At 40.2% G+C, this 18,275-nt stretch overlaps 2 protein-coding genes across 2 annotated transcripts in view; one reads left to right on the top strand and one right to left on the bottom strand.

Moving 5' to 3' along the window:
- The first annotated feature begins 3,097 nt into the window (after nucleotides 1–3,097).
- The window catches only part of GTF2E2 (general transcription factor IIE subunit 2), a 61,667-nt gene continuing 46,489 nt past the window's right edge, over nucleotides 3,098–18,275 (top strand). Inside the window, exons 1-2 of the mRNA XM_069485231.1 lie at nucleotides 3,098–3,361; nucleotides 8,276–8,445. Of these exons, the coding sequence (XP_069341332.1) occupies nucleotides 8,280–8,445 (166 nt within the window). The 5' untranslated portion in view covers nucleotides 3,098–3,361; nucleotides 8,276–8,279. The remainder of the gene's footprint in view (nucleotides 3,362–8,275; nucleotides 8,446–18,275) is intronic.
- SMIM18 (small integral membrane protein 18) lies at nucleotides 16,920–17,207 on the bottom strand. Its single transcript, XM_069485040.1, has one exon. The coding sequence runs from the start codon at nucleotides 17,205–17,207 to the stop codon at nucleotides 16,920–16,922; it is 288 nt and encodes a 95-aa protein (XP_069341141.1).

Raw genomic sequence — 18,275 nt, 5'->3', positions numbered from 1 at the left:
AATTCATAGAGACAGAAAGTAGAACAGAGGTTACCAGAGGCTGGGGGGAGGAGAGAGTGGGGAGTTATTGCTCAATGGGGACAGAGTCTCTGTTGGGGGTGATGAAAAATTTTGGAAATAGTGGTGATGGTTACACAATATTGTGAATGTGATCAATGGCATCAAACCCTACACTTTAAAATAGTGGAGATAGCAAATTTTGTTATGTCTATTTTATCACAATTAAATAAAATAGTAAAAAATTAATCTACTAAGTAGGAATTAATCCTATGGTTACACTGAGTTATTTGGGGATGTAAGAAGGATCGGATAAGTCAGAACATAATAATGTTTTGTAAAATATACAAATTATATTTCCCTGAAGGGGCCACCACACTTTCTACCAAAGAGTATGTGGAATATTGCAAGCATTCATGAAGTAAGACGTAAATTGCCGTTGCATTGGTTGCTTGGGTAGTTCTTCATATAATTTGACATCAGCCACACCCTTCTGACCTAGAAATACTGAGGCTGCCAATGTGTAGATGGTTTTAATTATTATAAAGGTTTATTTTAAGTGTCAGTGGCAGGGACTGTGTGTATATTATAGAACATATAAACAGCTACGTGCCTTACCCCAGAAGGGGAGTTATTTTCCTATGCCTTCCCTAAGCCTTGGCTAGAGGGTGCCTCAGAAGAAATCCATATGGTGTTGAGATTATAGAATAAGGATGAAAACGCAGGATAAAAACTGTATGTTTAATTCTACACATTGGATTCTCTGAAATGAAGCTAATTTGGGTTGATGTTGTTTGGAAACAATTAAGTTGGTCATTATAGTCAACATTACCAGCAAGCCAATGGAATCCTTTTTTTAGTTCATTTGTAGTGTGACGTCCCTCTGTAAGTACCCCTGATGTAAGAATGGCCTCATGACAGGCCATATGGTGGGCCCGTTTTTTGTCATCGCTCAAGAAGTACCTTCAGGGTACAGGGTATCACCCAAAAGTGTTCCAAATGAACAAAGTCATTTCTCTCACTGTTAAGACCTAGTTACAGGCAACAGGCAGTATAGGCAGGAATGATACCACTGGTTGCTACTCATCATGTATATATTTTAACAGGGTTTTCTGGGTGTGTACGGGAGGGTTTCAATGGTATTAATAACAACAGCTAATATCTGGGTAAAGAAGAGATTGAGATTTGAGAGTTTGCATTATAGATAACACATTCCAATATTGCCGCTAGTTTAGCTATTCCAACTGGCAGAAATGAGGCAAGACATTGAAATAAATGAATTGTTAGAAGCATTTATTGAGCCATTTTCTATGTGGTAGATTTAGTTCTGTAAAAGCATGATTCTCTAATTGTTAAATTCCTAATTCTCAAGGGAACAGATAATGAACACGTGTGGAAGTTTTATTTAACAAAAGTGGGAATAAATGAAGACCACCCAAATGAGAACAGAGACTATTCAGAGCTCGCTATAGCAATAAGTGGCAGCTACCATCACTTGAGTTTGGCAGAGACTCAAAGGCAATCAGGGAGAGAGGAAGCTTTATAGTGAGTGTGGGGAGGGATGCTTCTGGTATTGTTCTGATTAAAGATTGTTGGTAGAGGAAGCTGGAGGTAGGCTAACTATAAGTGAGCATCTTATGTGATTGGTTTGGGGAGCATATTAGGTTTTCTCTGATTGGTCCTAGGGCAAGGGAACAGAGAGGCTGTATTAGAAAAGCTGGCAGCCTTCTTGGGAAAATCTTATTTTCAGCTGATGGCTGTAGAGGTTGCGGTTTGGCTTATGTGGGTCGAAGTTTTATTTTCATATATGCTCTAGCCACTGTCCATTTATATGAGTTTCTCACTTATAATAATGAGGGAGGTAGCAAAATGATAGAATTGATTCCTCCAGCATAGAGAGGGTAGAGCTGATTCAACCAGTTCTCAAAACTGGGATGTAATATAATCACTGGGGAAAGGAATGTTGAAAGAAAGCCGCTAAATTGATACAAAAGTGGCCAATTTTTCTCAGGACAATGCAAGCTTTTTTGTTTTGGTTTTTGGTATTTTTTGGTTCCCTGACCAAGAATGGAACCCCAGCCACATGCAATCCTAACTGCCAGACCATCAGGGATATTTATTTATTTAGTTAGTCAGAGATTGGGGTGGGGGCCGCGGGGTAGTCTCCCTGTGTTGCCCAGGCTGCCCTCCAACTCCCCGGCTCAAGCAATCTTCCTACAGAGCAGCTGGCACTACAATTGCGCGCCCCTGCACCAAGGAAATCTTAACCTCTGGGATTATTTTTTTGTACTGGATTCCTGCCCCTTCTCCCTATTACACCTCATTAGTTTCCTATCAGTTAATCTCTGACTTCACAGGGATGTAAAACTTCTGGACCCTAATCAATCTTTATTCACTTTATCTTAGTCAAAAGGTCAAGAAGTGATTAATCAATTTTTTATTCAAACGAAGTTATATTTCCTGAGGGAACGTGTCAGATGACCATCATGTAGGCTTATCACAAAATCCCTTTTTTCCCCCTATTTTTAGTTGCCCGGCTAATTTTTTTTAAAGACCGTGGCTCATGCTTGCAATCCTAGCACTCTGGGAAGCGGGAGGACTGCTTCAGGTCAGGAGTTCGAGACTAGCCAGAGCAAGGGTGAGGACCCCCCCCCCCCCCCCCCCCCCCCCCCCCCCCCCCCCGCCATCTCCACTAAAAATAGAAAAACGTAGCCGGGCGTGGTGGCCTGCGCCGGTAGTCCCAGCTACACGGGAGGCTGAGGCAGGAGGATCGCTTGAGCCCAGGAGTTTGAGGTTGCTGTGAGCTAGGCTGACGCCATAGCACGGCACTCACTCTAGCCCGGGCAACAGAGCGAGACTCTGTCTCAAAAAAAAAAAAAAAAAAAAAAAAATTCTGAATAGGAAGGCGTCTTCCATCTTCCCTAGGGCCCGCTACACGCCACCTCCCACCTGTTCTCGGCCCCGCCCCCAGCCGCTCTCCCGTTGTCATGGAGATCTCGGGACGCCTGAACAGGCTGCGTTCCTCCCGCGGTAGCCCGGGCGGGGCACGCGATGACGCATGCGCATTCTCAGCAGCGAAGGCGCCGCGGTGGCTGCCGGGACTGAGCCCCTAGCGTCCGATCAGGAAGTGGCGGGTGGAGCCCCAGGTCGAGTCGCCTCTTCAGCCGCCGCCGCCGCCGCCGCCGCCGCCGCCAGTGGCGAGACCCCGACCAGGCGGGTCAGCGCTGGGCGTGCGTGCGGGCAGGCGGGGGCGCTGACGAGGAGCAGGAAGCGGCTGCCGCGCCGGCGTGGGCGGCTGGCCGAAGCGGAGGCGCAGAGAGGCGGCGGCGGCGGCGGGTCGCGTTAGGCTGCCCTCCTTGCTCAGGTAAACGCTGCGGCCGCTGGGTGAGGGGCGCGGAGCCCGGCCTGTTGTTCCTGGGGACCCAGGCGCACCGCCTGCTCCGGAGGGGACGAGCGTGTCTTCCACCCACGGGAGGCTGGGGCTGCCGTTCTCTCCGGGAATCCCTTCAGTGCGCTCGCAGTTCCCTGGGAGTATTGTCTTTAGGCCGGAGGTCCATTGAGCAAACTTTTGGGTTGGAAGGAGGGAAAATTGGCAGTCGGATGGATAGCTGGCTGTGCCTCTTGTTGGCCTCCAAGTTTACGTTAGCAGTAGCCCGGCGAGCCGTGTGTGTAGTTTGGGGAGCCACCGTGTCCAGCCAACTAAAGGCTGTGATTTAGATGCTCATACGCGGACTGGGTTTTAAGCTGCCTTTTTGGAGACCTGGTTTTTAATGATCCCTAAACTTCAGTTGCAGTAGTTGTTTTTTGCAAAGTCTAAAGACATTATCCAAAACAACAATGCCGTCCCCTTTTCGCCCACCTCTAGGTTTCTGTCGTTTAAGAGATAAGCAGTCTCTCTCTCAGCTTGCCGGCTGCTATTCATAGCAGGGTGCTTAGGTGCCAGTGGCACCTCCCAGGCAGAGGCAGGCAGGCAGGCAAAGTGGAAAGCTTGAAAGGTGGAATGGTGGAAAGAAACTCGGCATGGAGCCAGCAGATTTTAGTTTAATTTTTGGCTTCTCCATATCTATACACATGAGAACCCGTCAACTCCCTGAGATGTGGTGGTTTGTGTTTTTGAAAATAAAATGGGTATGGTGATGTGTCCTGTCTACTACATAGGTCATTACCGAGATGCCAAACTCACGCAAATATTGAGTAGTCTTTGAAGAAAGAGGAAAAGTTAGGCAGCGCGTGTGACGGTGACAGAGACCTTGTTAAGCCTTCTGCTCTAGGTGCCACACAGGTCGCCTTTCTTTTAAAGGCCTTTACCAGCATTCCAAGTCTGATGTAAAGAAGCGCTTGGTTTAGGAATGAGGATATTTGGGTCCTGGCCCTGGATCTTCCACCTGTGTGACCTTAAACATAGTTCTTGGAATTTCATGCATTAAAATAGGAATGACATAATACCCATTCTCTCCTAGAGTTCTACTCTATCAAATGCTGTGAGCATTTAGGTTTTTGTAAACTGTATGGCTTTTTTAAAATCTTTGTTAAAGTGATTATTGAAAGCCCAGATTAATGACCTTCTTTGCAAGGTGAAATAGATACAGATGTTTCCTGTTTTAGGCGTTTACAATCTGCTTGTTGTCCCAACCTTTTCACTTGTGAATTCCCTCTTGTCCTCACCCTCTGCCTTCTCTGAAGATTGTCTCCTACTTCAGTATAATCTGTTCTTTCCTTTTGGAGCCAACTCAACATAGTAATACTGAAATAACATTTGTGTGGCTTTAATATTTAAAAAATCACCTTTACAAACATTTTCCCTTTTTATTTATTTTCTTTTTTTTATTTTAAATTTTTTGTTTGTTTATTACCATGTCCCATTGATCCTGGATCTCATTTTATTCTTACAGTTAGGCTAGATGTGTACAGCATTGGTAGTGTTCTCATTTAACTTACAATGAAATTGAACGCAGAGAGGCCTTGTGGCTTGCCTAGCCATGTGGCTGTTAGGAATTGAAACTAAGAGAAGGCAGGTCTTTGATTTGCTGTTCAGTGACTCTTCACTCCTTAGTTAACTGTTTACTCTGATTATTCCTTATAAATGGTTACTTTTTTAACACATTGACTGCCACACTAGAAAAAAAAATTTTTTTTCCCTGGGACCACAGTATTTTATTAAAACAAAAGGATCCTTTCTAATTTGTTATTTTCTTTTTTTGAGACAGAGTCTCTCTCTTTTGCCCTGGCTAGAGTGCCGTGGCGTCAGCAACCTCAAACTTCTGGGCTAAGTAATCCTTCTGCCTCAGCTTCCCGAGTCGCTGGGACTACAGGCATGCACCACCAGGCCCGGCTAATTTTTTCTATATATTTTTAGTTGTCCAGCTAATTTCTTTCTATTTTTAGTAGAGACGGGGTCTTGCTCTTGCTCAGGCTGGTCTAGAACTCCTGAGCTCAAACCATCCTCCCACCTCAGCCTCCCAAAATGCTAAGATTACAGGCGTGAGCCACCGCACCTGGCCTTAATTTATTATTTCTTACTGTTTTCTGTGTGTGTGTTATATGCAATGCAGTCCACATTTTTAGAATTAAATCGTCAATTGTAACAATAAGAACATCAACAAGTAAGATTTTCATGAACCAGCTGCAGGGTTTTGCTTCAGAAGGCCCCGGGGCCAAAATAGCCTGAGTTAAATACAACTCACATGAAAGTCATTGTGTTAATTTTTAGCATTCCAATTCACTTTTATTCACTGTGTTCTAAGCAAGGTGTTCAGTGCTTTCATTTTTTCAGATCTAAGCAGCTTGCTGGCAAGAATTTATCTTCTAGATTAGAACCTTTTAAAACTTAGAGCAGAGTGCCTCATAAACAGAAGATGTTTAATAAAGGCTCGCAAAACCAATAATAATGGCGTCACAGCAATTTCGAGGAGTTTTTCCATTCGTTGTTCATAATGAGCTATCCTGTGCTCCTCCCAACTTAACACTAGTCTTAACAGTGTCAGATTCATTTATATAGTCAGCTTGAACTCCTCCTAGACCCTCTACAGGGTTCTAGGGAAAAAAGTTCAGATAAGAGAGGAATGTTCTTAAAATTCTTTTGATTGACCGGTAGCCTCCCTGGTTGTACTGAAATTGCTTAGAATTACAGAGTTTTAGAACTAGGAAAAAAATCTAAAACAACCCAATAACAAAGAGGTCATTTCGTCCTACCTCCCTCCAAATCGGGGATTTTCTGTAGACATTTCTAACAAATATTAATACAGCCTCTTCATCACTTAATGATTGTGGGTTCACCGGTGTTAAAAAATTTCATTTATAAGCAGTTTTAATTTTTTTTTTTTTTTTTTTTTTTTGCGGAGAGCCTAAATCTGCCTTCTTCCAATTTCTGCCCAGTACTCATAATGTTTCTAGAGTAGTATTGTCCAGTAGACATACAATGTGAACTGCAAGTGTGAGGCACATATGTAATTAAAATTTTCTGATAGCTATATTTTTAAAAAAGGAAAAATAGGTGAAATTAATTTTAATATTTTATTTAACCCAGTATACCCAAAATATTATCACTTCAACATATATAAATGTAAAATATCTCATTAGTAATTAAAATTTTTTTCTTTGTACTAACTCTTTCAAATCTGATGTGTATTTTATACTTAGAGTACATCTCAGTTCTTTTTTTTTTTTTGGAGACAGAGTCTTGCTCTGTTGCACTGGCTAAAGTGCCATTTTATCACATAGCTCACAACAACCTCAAAGTCCTGGGCTCAGGGGATCTTCCTGCCTTAGCCACCCAAGTAGCTGGTACAGGTGCTCATCACCACGCCTGGCTAATTTTTTCTATTTTTAGGATAGACCGGGTCTTGCTTTTGCTCAGGCTAGCCTAAAGTGATCCTCCAGTTTCAGTCTCCCAGAGTGCTAGGATTACACGTGTGAGCCACTTCGCCTGGCCTCGTCTCAGTTCTCACTAACCACATTTCAGCAGTTCAGTAGGCACATGTGCCTACTGGCTACCATATTGCACAGCACAGTTCGAGACATTTAGGGAATAATTCTCTTTATTAGGGACTAGCACAGTGCTTGGTACATAGTAAGCACCAATTAAATATTTATTTATTTATTTATTTATTTTTTTGAGACAGAGTCTCTCTCTGTTGCCCAGGCTAGAGTGAGTGCCGTGGAGTCAGCCTAGCTCACAGCAACCTCAGACTCCTGAGCTCAAGTGATCCTCCTGTCTCAGCCTCCTGAGTAGCTGGGACTACAGGCATGTGCCACCATGCCCGGCTAATTTTTTCTCTATATATTTTTAGCTGTCCATATAATTTCTTTCTATTTTTAGTAGAGATGGGGTCTCGCTCTTGCTCAGGCTGGTCTCGAACTCCTGAGCTCAAACGATCCGCCCACCTCAGCCTCCCAGAGTGCTGGGATTACAGACATGAGCCACCGCGCCCGGCCTTTTTTTTTTTTTTTTTTTTTTTTGAGACAGAGTCTTACTCTGTTGCCCAGGCTAGAGTGCCGGGGTGTCAGCCTCACTCACAGCAACCTCAGACTCCTGGGCTCAAGCCATTCTTCTGCCTCAGCCTCCTGGGTAGCTGGAATTACAGGCATGTGCCACCACGCCCAGCTATTTTTTTCTATATGTTTTTAGTTGTTCAGCTAATTTCTGTCTATTTTTAGTAGAGGCGGGGTCTCGCTCGCTCGCTCGCTCGCTGTTGCTCAGGCTGGTCTCGAACTCTTGAACTCAAGCGATCCACCCACCTCGGCCTCCCAGAGTGCTAGGATTACAGGCGTGAGCCACCGCACCCGGTCTTTTTTTTTTTTTTTTTGTTGAGACAGAGTCTCACTTTGTTGCCCAGGCTAGAGTGAGTGCCGTGGCGTCAGCTTAGCTCACAGCAACCTCAGACTCCTCGGCTTAAGCGATCCTACTGCCTCAGCCTCCCGAGTAGCTGGGACTACAGGCATGCACCACCATGCCCGGCTAATTTTTTCTATATAGATTTTTAGTTGTCCATATAATGTCTTTCTATTTTTAGTAGAGACGGGGTCTCGCTCAGGCTGGTCTCGAACTCCTGACCTCGAGCGATCCACCCGCCTCGGCCTCCCAGAGTGCTAGGATTACAGGCGTGAGCCACCGCGCCTGGCCCGCACCCGGTCTTAAAATATTTTTTGAGTGAATGAATAAGTGAATAAATGCAAATGCTAGAGAACTAATAATAAAAGATGATTTCATTTGGGAAGAAACTTGTTGGCAGACAGTGACCTAAATTTGTATTAAAGATACTTATCTTTTTCTTTGCAGCATTATGGATCCAAGCCTGTTGAGAGAAAGGGAGCTGTTCAAAAAACGAGCTCTTTCCACTCCTGTAGTAGAAAAACGTTCAGTATCTTCTGAATCGTCGTCATCATCATCCAAGAAGAAGAAAGCAAAGGTAGAACATGGAGGATCATCAGGCTCTAAACAAAATTCTGGTTAGTAAAATTGGTTAGGACTGTTTGGTTTGTATTATTCAGGCAGCATTTAATCATGGCAAGTTCATTTTTCAGTTCAGCGTTCATACTGATTGCTAGGTACTTTATAAGGGATGAGATGGTAAGAGAATTTAAGCTCTTAAGTGTTAATAATCTTATGTTGTAGTTAAAATTGAGGTTATTATCTCTAAATTTACAGAGTTGTGTAACTGTTACTACAGTTCAATTTTAGAACATTTCTGTCACCCCAGAAAGATCTGATGTGCCCATTAGGAGTGTGTCTATTCTCTCCCCAGCCCCAGATAATCAGTAATCTATTCTCTGTCTCTGTTTATTTGCCTTTTCTGGACATTTCATATAAATGGAATTGTATAATAGTGGTATTTTTTGTGTGGCTTTTTTCACTTAGCATGTTTTTGAGTTTCACATTGTATGTATCAGTACTTCATTCCCTTTGATTGCTGAAGAATATTCCATTGTATGGATATATGTACCACAATTTGTTTTTCCATTCACCAGGTAATGGACATTTGGATTATTTCCACTTTTTGGCTATTTAGAATAGTGTTACTATGAACATTCATGTACAAGTCTTTATGTAGACATATTTTTACTTCTCTTGGATAGAGACCTAAGTGGAATTTCTAGGTCATATGGTAAAGTTATGTTTAACTTTTTAAGAAACTACTAAAATGGCTGTACTGTTTCACATTTTCACCAGCAACATATGAGGATTTCAGTTTTTTTTTTTTTTATCCTTGCTGACACTTGTTATTTTTTGTCTTTTTGATCACAGCCATCCTCCTGGGTATGAAGTGGTATCTCATTGTGGGTTTCATTTGCATTTCCCTAATGACTAATGATGTTGAACATTGTTTTATATACTTACTGACCATTCATGTATCTTGGTGAAATGTCTATTCAAATTAGCCCATTTTTTAAAAAGAATTGGATTATTTTCTTTGTATTGATATGTAAGAATTCTTTATATATTCTGAATGCCATTCCTTGATCTGATACATATTTGTAAATATTTTCTCCAAGCTTGTACTGTCTTGTTATTTTCTTAATGGTATCTTTTGATGAGCGAAAGTTTTTAATTTTGGTGAATTCCAACTTACCAGTTTTTGTTTTTTTTTTTTTTTTTTTTTTGTTGAGACAGAGTCTCACTTTGTTGCCCAGGCTAGAGTGAGTGCCGTGGCGTCAGCTTAGCTCACAGCAACCTCAGACTCCTCGGCTTAAGCGATCCTACTGCCTCAGCCTCCCGAGTAGCTGGGACTACAGGCATGCGCCACTATGCCCGGCTAATTTTTTCTATATAGATTTTTAGTTGTCCATATAATGTCTTTCCATTTTTAGTAGAGACGGGGTCTCGCTCAGGCTGGTCTCGAACTCCTGACCTTGAGCAATCCACCCGCCTCAGCCTCCCAGAGTGCTAGGATTACAGGCGTGAGCCACCGCGCCCGGCCTTTTTTTTTTTTTATCACTTGTGTTTTTGGTTTCTCTCACCTAAGAAATCTTTTTGCCTGACTAAAGGTCATGAAAATTTACTTGTATGTTTTCTTCTAAGAGCATTATAGTTTTAGCTCTTATGGTTAGGTCTCTGGTATATTTGCATTGATTTTGTGTATGGTTTAGCATAAAGATCTAAATACATCTTTTTGCATGTGGTTAGTCAGTTATCCCAGCACCATTCCTTGAAAAGACTATCTTTTCTCCATTGAATTGCATTGGCAAATTGAAATTTAACCCTTGTCAAATTTGACCCTTGTCAAATATCAATTTATCATAAATAAAAGAGTTTATTTCTGGAGTCTCAGTTCAGTTCCATTGACTTACATGTATATTCTTATGCCAGTACCACACTCTTGATTACTGTAGCATTGTAGTTAAGTTTTGAGATTGAGAAGTGTGAGTACTTCAGTTCTTTTTTTTTTTTCAGGATTGTTTTGGTTTTTCTAAATCCTGTGCATTTCCGTATATATTTTAAGATCAGTTTGTCATTCAGTATCTGTAAAAAAGCCTGCTGCAATTTTGATAGGGATTGGATTGAATCTATAAGTTAATTTGGGGGAGAATTACCATCTTAACAATAGTAAGTCTTTCAGTCATCTTTCTATTTATTTGGGTTTTTAATTTCTTTCTTTCAATAATCTTTTGAATTTTTTATTTTTGTAGAGACAGGGTCTTATTCTGTAACCCAGGCTGGATCCTGGTGACACAGTCATAGCTCACTGAAGCCTTGAACTCTTGGGCTCAAGTGATCATGCCGCCTCAGCCTCTGGAGTAGCTAAGACTATAGGCATGTGCCACCATGAGCCCAGCTAATTTTTTCATATTTTCTTTAAGAGATGGTGTCTCACTGTGTTGCCCAGGCTGGTCTTGAACTCCTGGGCCTCAAGTGATCCTCCTGCCTCACCCTCCCGAGTGGCTGGGATTATAGGCATGAGCCACTGTGCATGGCTAGAGTTTTTAATGTCTGAGTTAGTTTCGCACTTACTTTATTAAATTGATTCCTAAATATTTTGTTCGTTTTGATGTATTGTGGATGAAACTTCTCTTAATTTGAGTTTTTTGGGACTGTTTATTACTAGTATATAGAAATACAATAGATTTTTATACATTGATCTTATATTCTGCAACCTTGCTGAACTCGTTTTTTATTTCTAGTAGTTTTTTGTGTGGATTCCTTAGGACTTTCTGCATCAAGATTATGTCATCTGTGAACAAAAAGCTTTATTTCTTCCTTTCCAGTATGGACTCCTTTTATTTCTTTTTCTTGCCTATCTGGACTGGCTGATATGATGTTGAATAGAAGTAACGAGAATAGAAGTCTTTGCCTGTTCCTGATCTTACGGGGAAAGCATTCACTCTTTAACCTCTATGTATGATGTACTGCAGATGCCCTTTATCAGGTTGAAAAAGTTCCCGTCTACTTCTAGTTTGTTCAGAGTTTTTAATCATAAATGGTATTGGATGTTGTCAGCTGCTTTTTCTGTATCTATTGCGATGATCCTATTGTTCTTGTCCTTTATTCTATTTATATGGCATATTAACATTAACTGATTTTTCAGATGATAAACCAACTTTGTATTTATTCATGGAATAAATCCTACTTGGTCATGGTGTATAATCTTTTTTATTTGTTGTAGTGTTCAGTTTGCTGGTATTTTGTCCAGAATTTTTGGGTCTCTGTTCATGAGGGATACAGTCTGCATGTAGTTTTATTTTCTTGTGGTGCCTGTCAGGGTATTTCTTGCTTCCTGAAATGATTTGTGAAGTGTTCCCTTTCCTCTATTTTCTGAAAGATTTTGTGAAAGTGTGTTGTTACTTTTAAAAGTGTTTGGTGGAATTTGCTAGCAAACCCAGTTGGATCTGAGCTTTCCTTTATGCAAAGCTCTTTGTAGGAATTTCTTCTTATAGATCTAGTCAGATTTTTTATTTCTTGAGTTAATTTTGTTACTTTTTAGGAGTTTATTTCATCACCTACATTGTTTAAAGTTTTTCTAAGTATTCCCTTACAATCTTTTTGATTCCTGTAAGGTCATAGTGATATGTCCCTTCTTTGATATATGATTTTAGGTATATGTATTTTTTTTTTTCTTGGTAAATCTAGCTGAAGGTTTGTAAATTTTGTTCATCTTTTCAAAGAACCAACTTTTGGTTTTATTGGTTTTTCTCTTTATTTCTGTTTTTTTAAATGTCATTTATTTCCACATTAATATTTATTCTGCTTGCTTTGGGTTTAGTTTACTCTTAGGCTATTATATTTTAAAGAATAAGATTAGTACATCTTAATTCACAACAGAAATTATTTAGCTACTTCAAAGTGTAGCAGTAATTTTTATTGATGTCATTTTGTTAGATGTCCTTCAAACTGATGTTAAAGCAGAGCTAATTTTTTTTATCAAAGTAGGCCTATCATTCTTACAAGCATATATATTAGGTTTAGCTCTCGTTACAATGAAATTTATATTTAATTAATTCATACAACATTTTTAAAACTGTTTTAAACATTAACACAGAGCCACTCTTAGGCCTAGTCCCTTTGACCTACTTAATACATTAACTGCCACGTGAGTCGTATTTAACTCATGCTAGTTTTGAGCCTGGGGCCTCATGAAGCATATGTAACTCACATGTCTCTTCACCTTTGGAGCCGCGAGAACTATTAAGTCATTAAATATGAAATGTCTGATTTTGAATCACAAGTTTATTATATTTCAAACAAGAGGCAGTACAATTAATCAGAGTCTGCTCCTAAACTATCAACACACTTTCGCCATCTTAAGGGTAGCTTGTTTATGCCAGCAACCAAGAAGCCTGAAGAGCGAGTGGTGATCAAATGGAGAAAAGCATTTTCCATAGCTTGTTGAGAATTGAATATTTTTCCAAGAAGTGGTCCAAAGCCTGAAAGAAGTGATAGTCAGTTGATGCAAGGTCTGGTGATAACAGAAAGTTTCAAAGTCCAGCCTCTGTAGTTGCAGCAGCATTGTGTTTTTGCGACATTGTCTTGCAAGAGGATTAGCCTGTCTCTGTTGACCAATCTCGGCTGCTCAATCACAAGTGTTCTCATCATTTCATCCAGTTGGTTGCAGTAGACATCTGCTGTAATCGATTGACCAGGTTTCATGAAGCTGTAGTGGATAATACCAGCACTGGACCACCAAATAGACACCATTACCTTTTTCTGATGAATATTTGGTTTCAGACTATATTTTGTACCTCATCTTTATCCAACCATTGTGCTGAATGCTTGCAATTGTCAAAAAGAATCTATTTTTATCACACGTTACAATACGGTATAGAAATGGTTTGCCTTTATGTCATGACAGCAAAGAAAGGGAAGCTTCAAGACAATTTCTCTTCTGATGGTCATTTAATTCATGCAATATCCATCTGTCCAGCTTCTTTACCTTGTGAGTTTGTTTCAAATGGTCCAGTATTGTTGGAATAGTAACGTCAAACCTTGCTGCTAATTCATGGATAAGTTGAGATGGATTCACTTCCACTACAGCTTTCAGCTCATCGTTATCCATCTTGGTCTCAGGTCACCCACATGGCTCACTTTCAAAATTAAAATCACCAGAATGGAGCTTCTCAAACCATTGACATACTGTGTTCGTTAGCCACATCCTTCCCAAACACTTTGATGATATTTCAAGCTGTCTGCACTGCATTGGGTTCATGATGGAACTCATATTCAAAAATCACACGAATTTTTTACTTATCCATAGTTTCACAAAAATTGCTCTAAAAGAAAATGTGAAAGATAACCACAAGCCAAAACATGTATTTGAAGGACTGAGGATGTACCTTCACAATAGGGGGAAAAAAACAAGTATCAAAATGAAATGTTAGAGATATCAACTGTCAAACTTAGTACTTAAGGGAATCAGACATTTCATACTTAATGACCTAATATCTTTCAAGTTGCATATAACTCATGCACAGAAAACAATAAAAAAGAACAAATTTTTCATTAAATTAGAAAGAATAGTTTTGTTTTCAGAGTTTTTATTCTACTTTCCTAATAAAACACTGTGGCCCCAAAGAAAAATTTTTTTTCCTAGTGTGGCAGTCAATGTGTTAAGAATGTCTTAACTTGTCGTTTTGGCTACAGGTAATGGGTAGGGAATTTCATCTTCCGCACAAATAGCAGATCGCATGGAAAAGCAGGAAGAGCCTGTGTAGGGCTTTGCTTTGGCCAGGGCATCCCTAGAACAGTCAGGATAGGATAAACTGTGTTGTGGTAATAATGCCAAAATCTCACTGTCTTAGCACAGGCTTGTTTCTCTTTCATACCATATGTTTAACACGGGTTGGTCTCAGCTTGTTATAGTCACTCGAGGACCCAGGTTAACAGCTGATAGCTCAAATGTTTCTGGTTTCTGTGCCAGGGGGAAAAAAGATCTTGCGCTAGCAGTTAAATGCTCTGAGCTGGAGGTAACACACAGCACTTCCTCTCACAACTCACTGGCCAGAGCTAGTCACAAGGCTGTACCCAACCATAGGGGGTTCCTAAGTGCAATCTTTCCTTGGGCTCAGAATGAAGAGCTGGAAATAGGGGGTGAAACACTAAAGACTATCATACCACCCTAGTTTAGGTTGCTATGATTGGATTGCTGGATTAGGTGCTTACCAGCTCTCTTGGTTTACCTTCTCTCCTGTTCATTCTTCATGTAGCAGTCAATGATTTTTCTTTTCTTTCTTTTTTTTTTTTTTGAGACAGAGTCTCACTTTGTTGCCCGGGCTAGAGTGAGTGCCATGGCGTCAGCCTAGCTCACAGCAACCTCAAACTCCTGGGCTTAAGCGATCCTACCGCCTCAGCCTCCTGAGTAGCTGGGACTACAGGCATGCGCCACCATGCCTGGCTAATTTTTTCTATATATATTTTAGTTGGCCAGATAATTTCTTTCTATTTTTAGGAGAGACGGGGTCTCGCTCTTGCTCAAGCTGGTCTCGAACTCCTGAGCTCAAGCAATCCACCCGCCTCGGCCTCCCAGAGTGCTAGGATTACAGGCGTGAGCCACCGCGCCCGGCCCAATGATTTTTCTAATCTAATCATATCACTGTCTGCTTAAGCTGATTGTCATTGTTTTTCAGATGGCGTCTATCTTCTACTGCAGCCTACATGCCCTACCTAATCTGGCCTCTACTAATCTCTTAGGCCTCATAGCTCGCTGTTCTCTGTCCTAGTGATACTGACTTGTAGCTCCTCTAACATGCTGTCCTTTCTTTTGCCTCTTGGCTTTTGCTCATGTTACTTCCTCTTCCTGGAACATTCTTACCTCCCTCCCTTTTTCTTTTGGCTAACTTCTGTTCTTTGAGGTTTCAATTTAAGTCATATTATTCCCATTCTCTAATCTGAATTCAGTGTTTAACATTTGAGTTCCCATAGCTTTCTGACAAAGCTCTTGTTGTGTACTATTTGCATGATTACTTGTTTGCCACTCTACCATTAGTCTCTGGCTTAATCTCGCACACATAGGAAGCATTCAATAAATATTTATTGGATGGCTAAATAAATTACAGGATAGGGTGGAAAAAATTTGATAATGTACATTATCAGAACATCTGGCTGTTGCCAGGCATGGTGGCTCAAGCCTGTGATCCCAATATTTGGGAGCCTGAAGTGAGAGGATCGTTAGAGGCCATATGGTGAGACTCTGTCTCTATAAAAAAAGAAAAAATTAGCCAGGCATAGTGGCCTCTGCCTGTAGTCTCAGCTACTTGGGAGGCTGAGGCAGGAGAATCACTTCAGCCTAGGAGTTGGAGGCTGCAGTGGGCTATGATCATGCCACTGCACTCCAGCCACAAAATATTTTTTTGTGCAATAAAGAACTGTGTGGTGAAGGGAAGAGAGCAGAAATCTGTTATTATCAATTTAAAGAACCTTAATTGCCAGCCTGTACTCACTTTTTCACAAAGCACTTTTTAAATGTTTATTCTAATATTAGAAACAAACACAAGTCATGTAACCAACTTTCAAAGGATTTGTGACACAGGTATACAGAACACTTTGGTAACCAGGAGCCTATTCTGAGCACTGTTAAAACCACATACATTTTCATGAACTTTGGGGTCCTTGTCATAGATGGGAAGTACATAGTCTTTTAATAACTAGATTTTTTTTTTTTTTTTTTTTTTTTTGAGACAGGGTCTCACTGTGTTGCCTTGGGTTAGAGTGCAGTGGCATCATCATAGCTAACTGCAACCTCAGACTCCTGGGCTGAAGTGATTCTCTTGTCTCAGCCTTCCCAGTAGCTGGGACTACAGGTGTGCGCCACCATGCCCAGCTAATTTTTTCTATTTTTGGTAGAGACGGGGTCTCACTCTTGTTCAGTTTATTCTCGAACTCCTGAGCTCAAGTGATCCTCCAACCTCAGCCTCCCAGAGTGCTGGGATTATAGGCGTGACCAACCGCACCTGGCCCTTTCTGAGTATTTTGAAACTTTTTCATACAAATCCTACATAAAACTCAAATCACTAAAAATATATATAAGTTGTCGTCAATAAATAAAAAATATTACTTTTTAATAAATGGGGACTCATGGTGGAAGTATTTTACTTTGGATATAGAAACACATTTTAAACAGCATTTTTGTTACCAAAACACTTATTTTTTAGCATATATGAATTATTTAGATATAAGTTATTTTAGCATTGTTAGCCTTGTTTGTGTTTTCCAGCTTACCTTTTGCTGCTTAATATTGAATTCTGGGAATATTTCTCCAGTTTTTGATGTGTCGTATTAAATAGATTGGTAAATTCACGTTTATGAAGTTTTACTGTATATTTAATGAAAGAGATACACACACAAACAGTGCATATTTAACTTGGTTTTCCCTTCTACTAGAAATCTTTTAACCATTCTTAGAATCAGTTTTGTACTAACAGTTGGTCTCGGATTTTCTCTTTTCTCAGACGAGGTCAAGCTGCTTTCAAAGGTTTTGTTCCTCTTCCGTAGAAGGCTAGACCACTTCAGTTTCACGTTTTCTGATGTTGTCCATCATGCTTCTAAGAGGGTTGGGTTCGCTTTTCAAGTCTTGCACAGTTTTGTTTTTTACACAGCAGCAGCAGTCAAGCACTTCGTAAAGGAAAGCCAGCACCACTAGGGACACCACTGTAAATATAAATAAGAGCAGGATGACAAAGCAGGCAGTGTTCCAGTTATCGTGGAAAGGGTAAATTTTTTGAACTTGAAAACCGAGGTACTGATAAACAGAGGTAGTGGTTTCATTCCAGTGGCTGGAGGCCATTTTAGAGATTCCACTTCTTGTACTGCTCTTTTGAATCTATAAAAAAAGGTAGAAAATCAATGTATGTAACCAAACTACAGATTTGTCCATTCAAATCTCAGTCCTAAGATTTTTAATAAATTTCTATAGAGAACCTGAATCTTCCTCAATGTCTGAATAGTATTTTTGAATTTTTTGTGTATCTATGCCAGTGTCCTCTGTAAACCATATTCTATTGTTTTTTTGTATATATTATTTATTAGATATGTGTGTATTTAAGGTTCATACACAGAAATTAACTGCCAATGGAAGATGGAAAAAGCTGAATTGGTTTAAAACTTGACTGATGCAGTGGTCACTTTGCTATTATCTACAAAAAATCTTGATGTTTTAAGGTTGTGTTCTTGAAACTGCCCCTTGAAAAGCATTTTTCATTACCTGTATGGATTCTTCTCAACTTTTTGGTTCAGTGTATCTGTCTCTTGTTTCCACTCCTTTAAACTTTGATGACAGGTGATCTGAATCAGGAAGGTACTGGCTGAGTGAAAAATAGTAGAGAAAGAAAAGCCAAATAATGAGTTTTCAGAATAAGGATAATAAAATTTTAGGTTGACGTCACCTGTGAAGAGATCTTAATCTTGGGATTGTTTGTTATGTAGATGATAATTTTAAATGTTTCATGTACCTAAATGACCCGTGGACATTAATATTTTAAAAAACAGACAAATTCAGCCCTCTCAGAGATATCAGTTATTAAATTATTATTCCATTTCACAAAATAAGCTAATGAGTTAAAGTTTGAGTATTCTTGCAGTAAGTTTTGCTTTTATTGACCTAGTACTTGTTAGGCCTTAAGTGAAACTATGAGGATTAAAGGTTTGGTAGTATGGAACTACAGTATTGAGGAACTAAGTGAATTGTTACTATCTTGATCTTTTATTTATTTATTTATTTATTTATTTTTGAGACAGAGTCTCACTCTGTTGCCCAGGCTAGAGTGAGTGCCGTGGCGTCAGCCTAGCTCACAGCAACCTCAAACTCCTGAGCTCAAGCGATCCTCCTGTCTCAGCCTCCTGAGTAGCTGGGACT

Source organism: Eulemur rufifrons, chromosome 12, assembly GCF_041146395.1.
Source record: "Eulemur rufifrons isolate Redbay chromosome 12, OSU_ERuf_1, whole genome shotgun sequence".
NCBI classification, from domain to species: Eukaryota; Metazoa; Chordata; class Mammalia; order Primates; family Lemuridae; genus Eulemur; species Eulemur rufifrons.
This window is presented reverse-complemented; position numbering and strand designations above follow the sequence as displayed.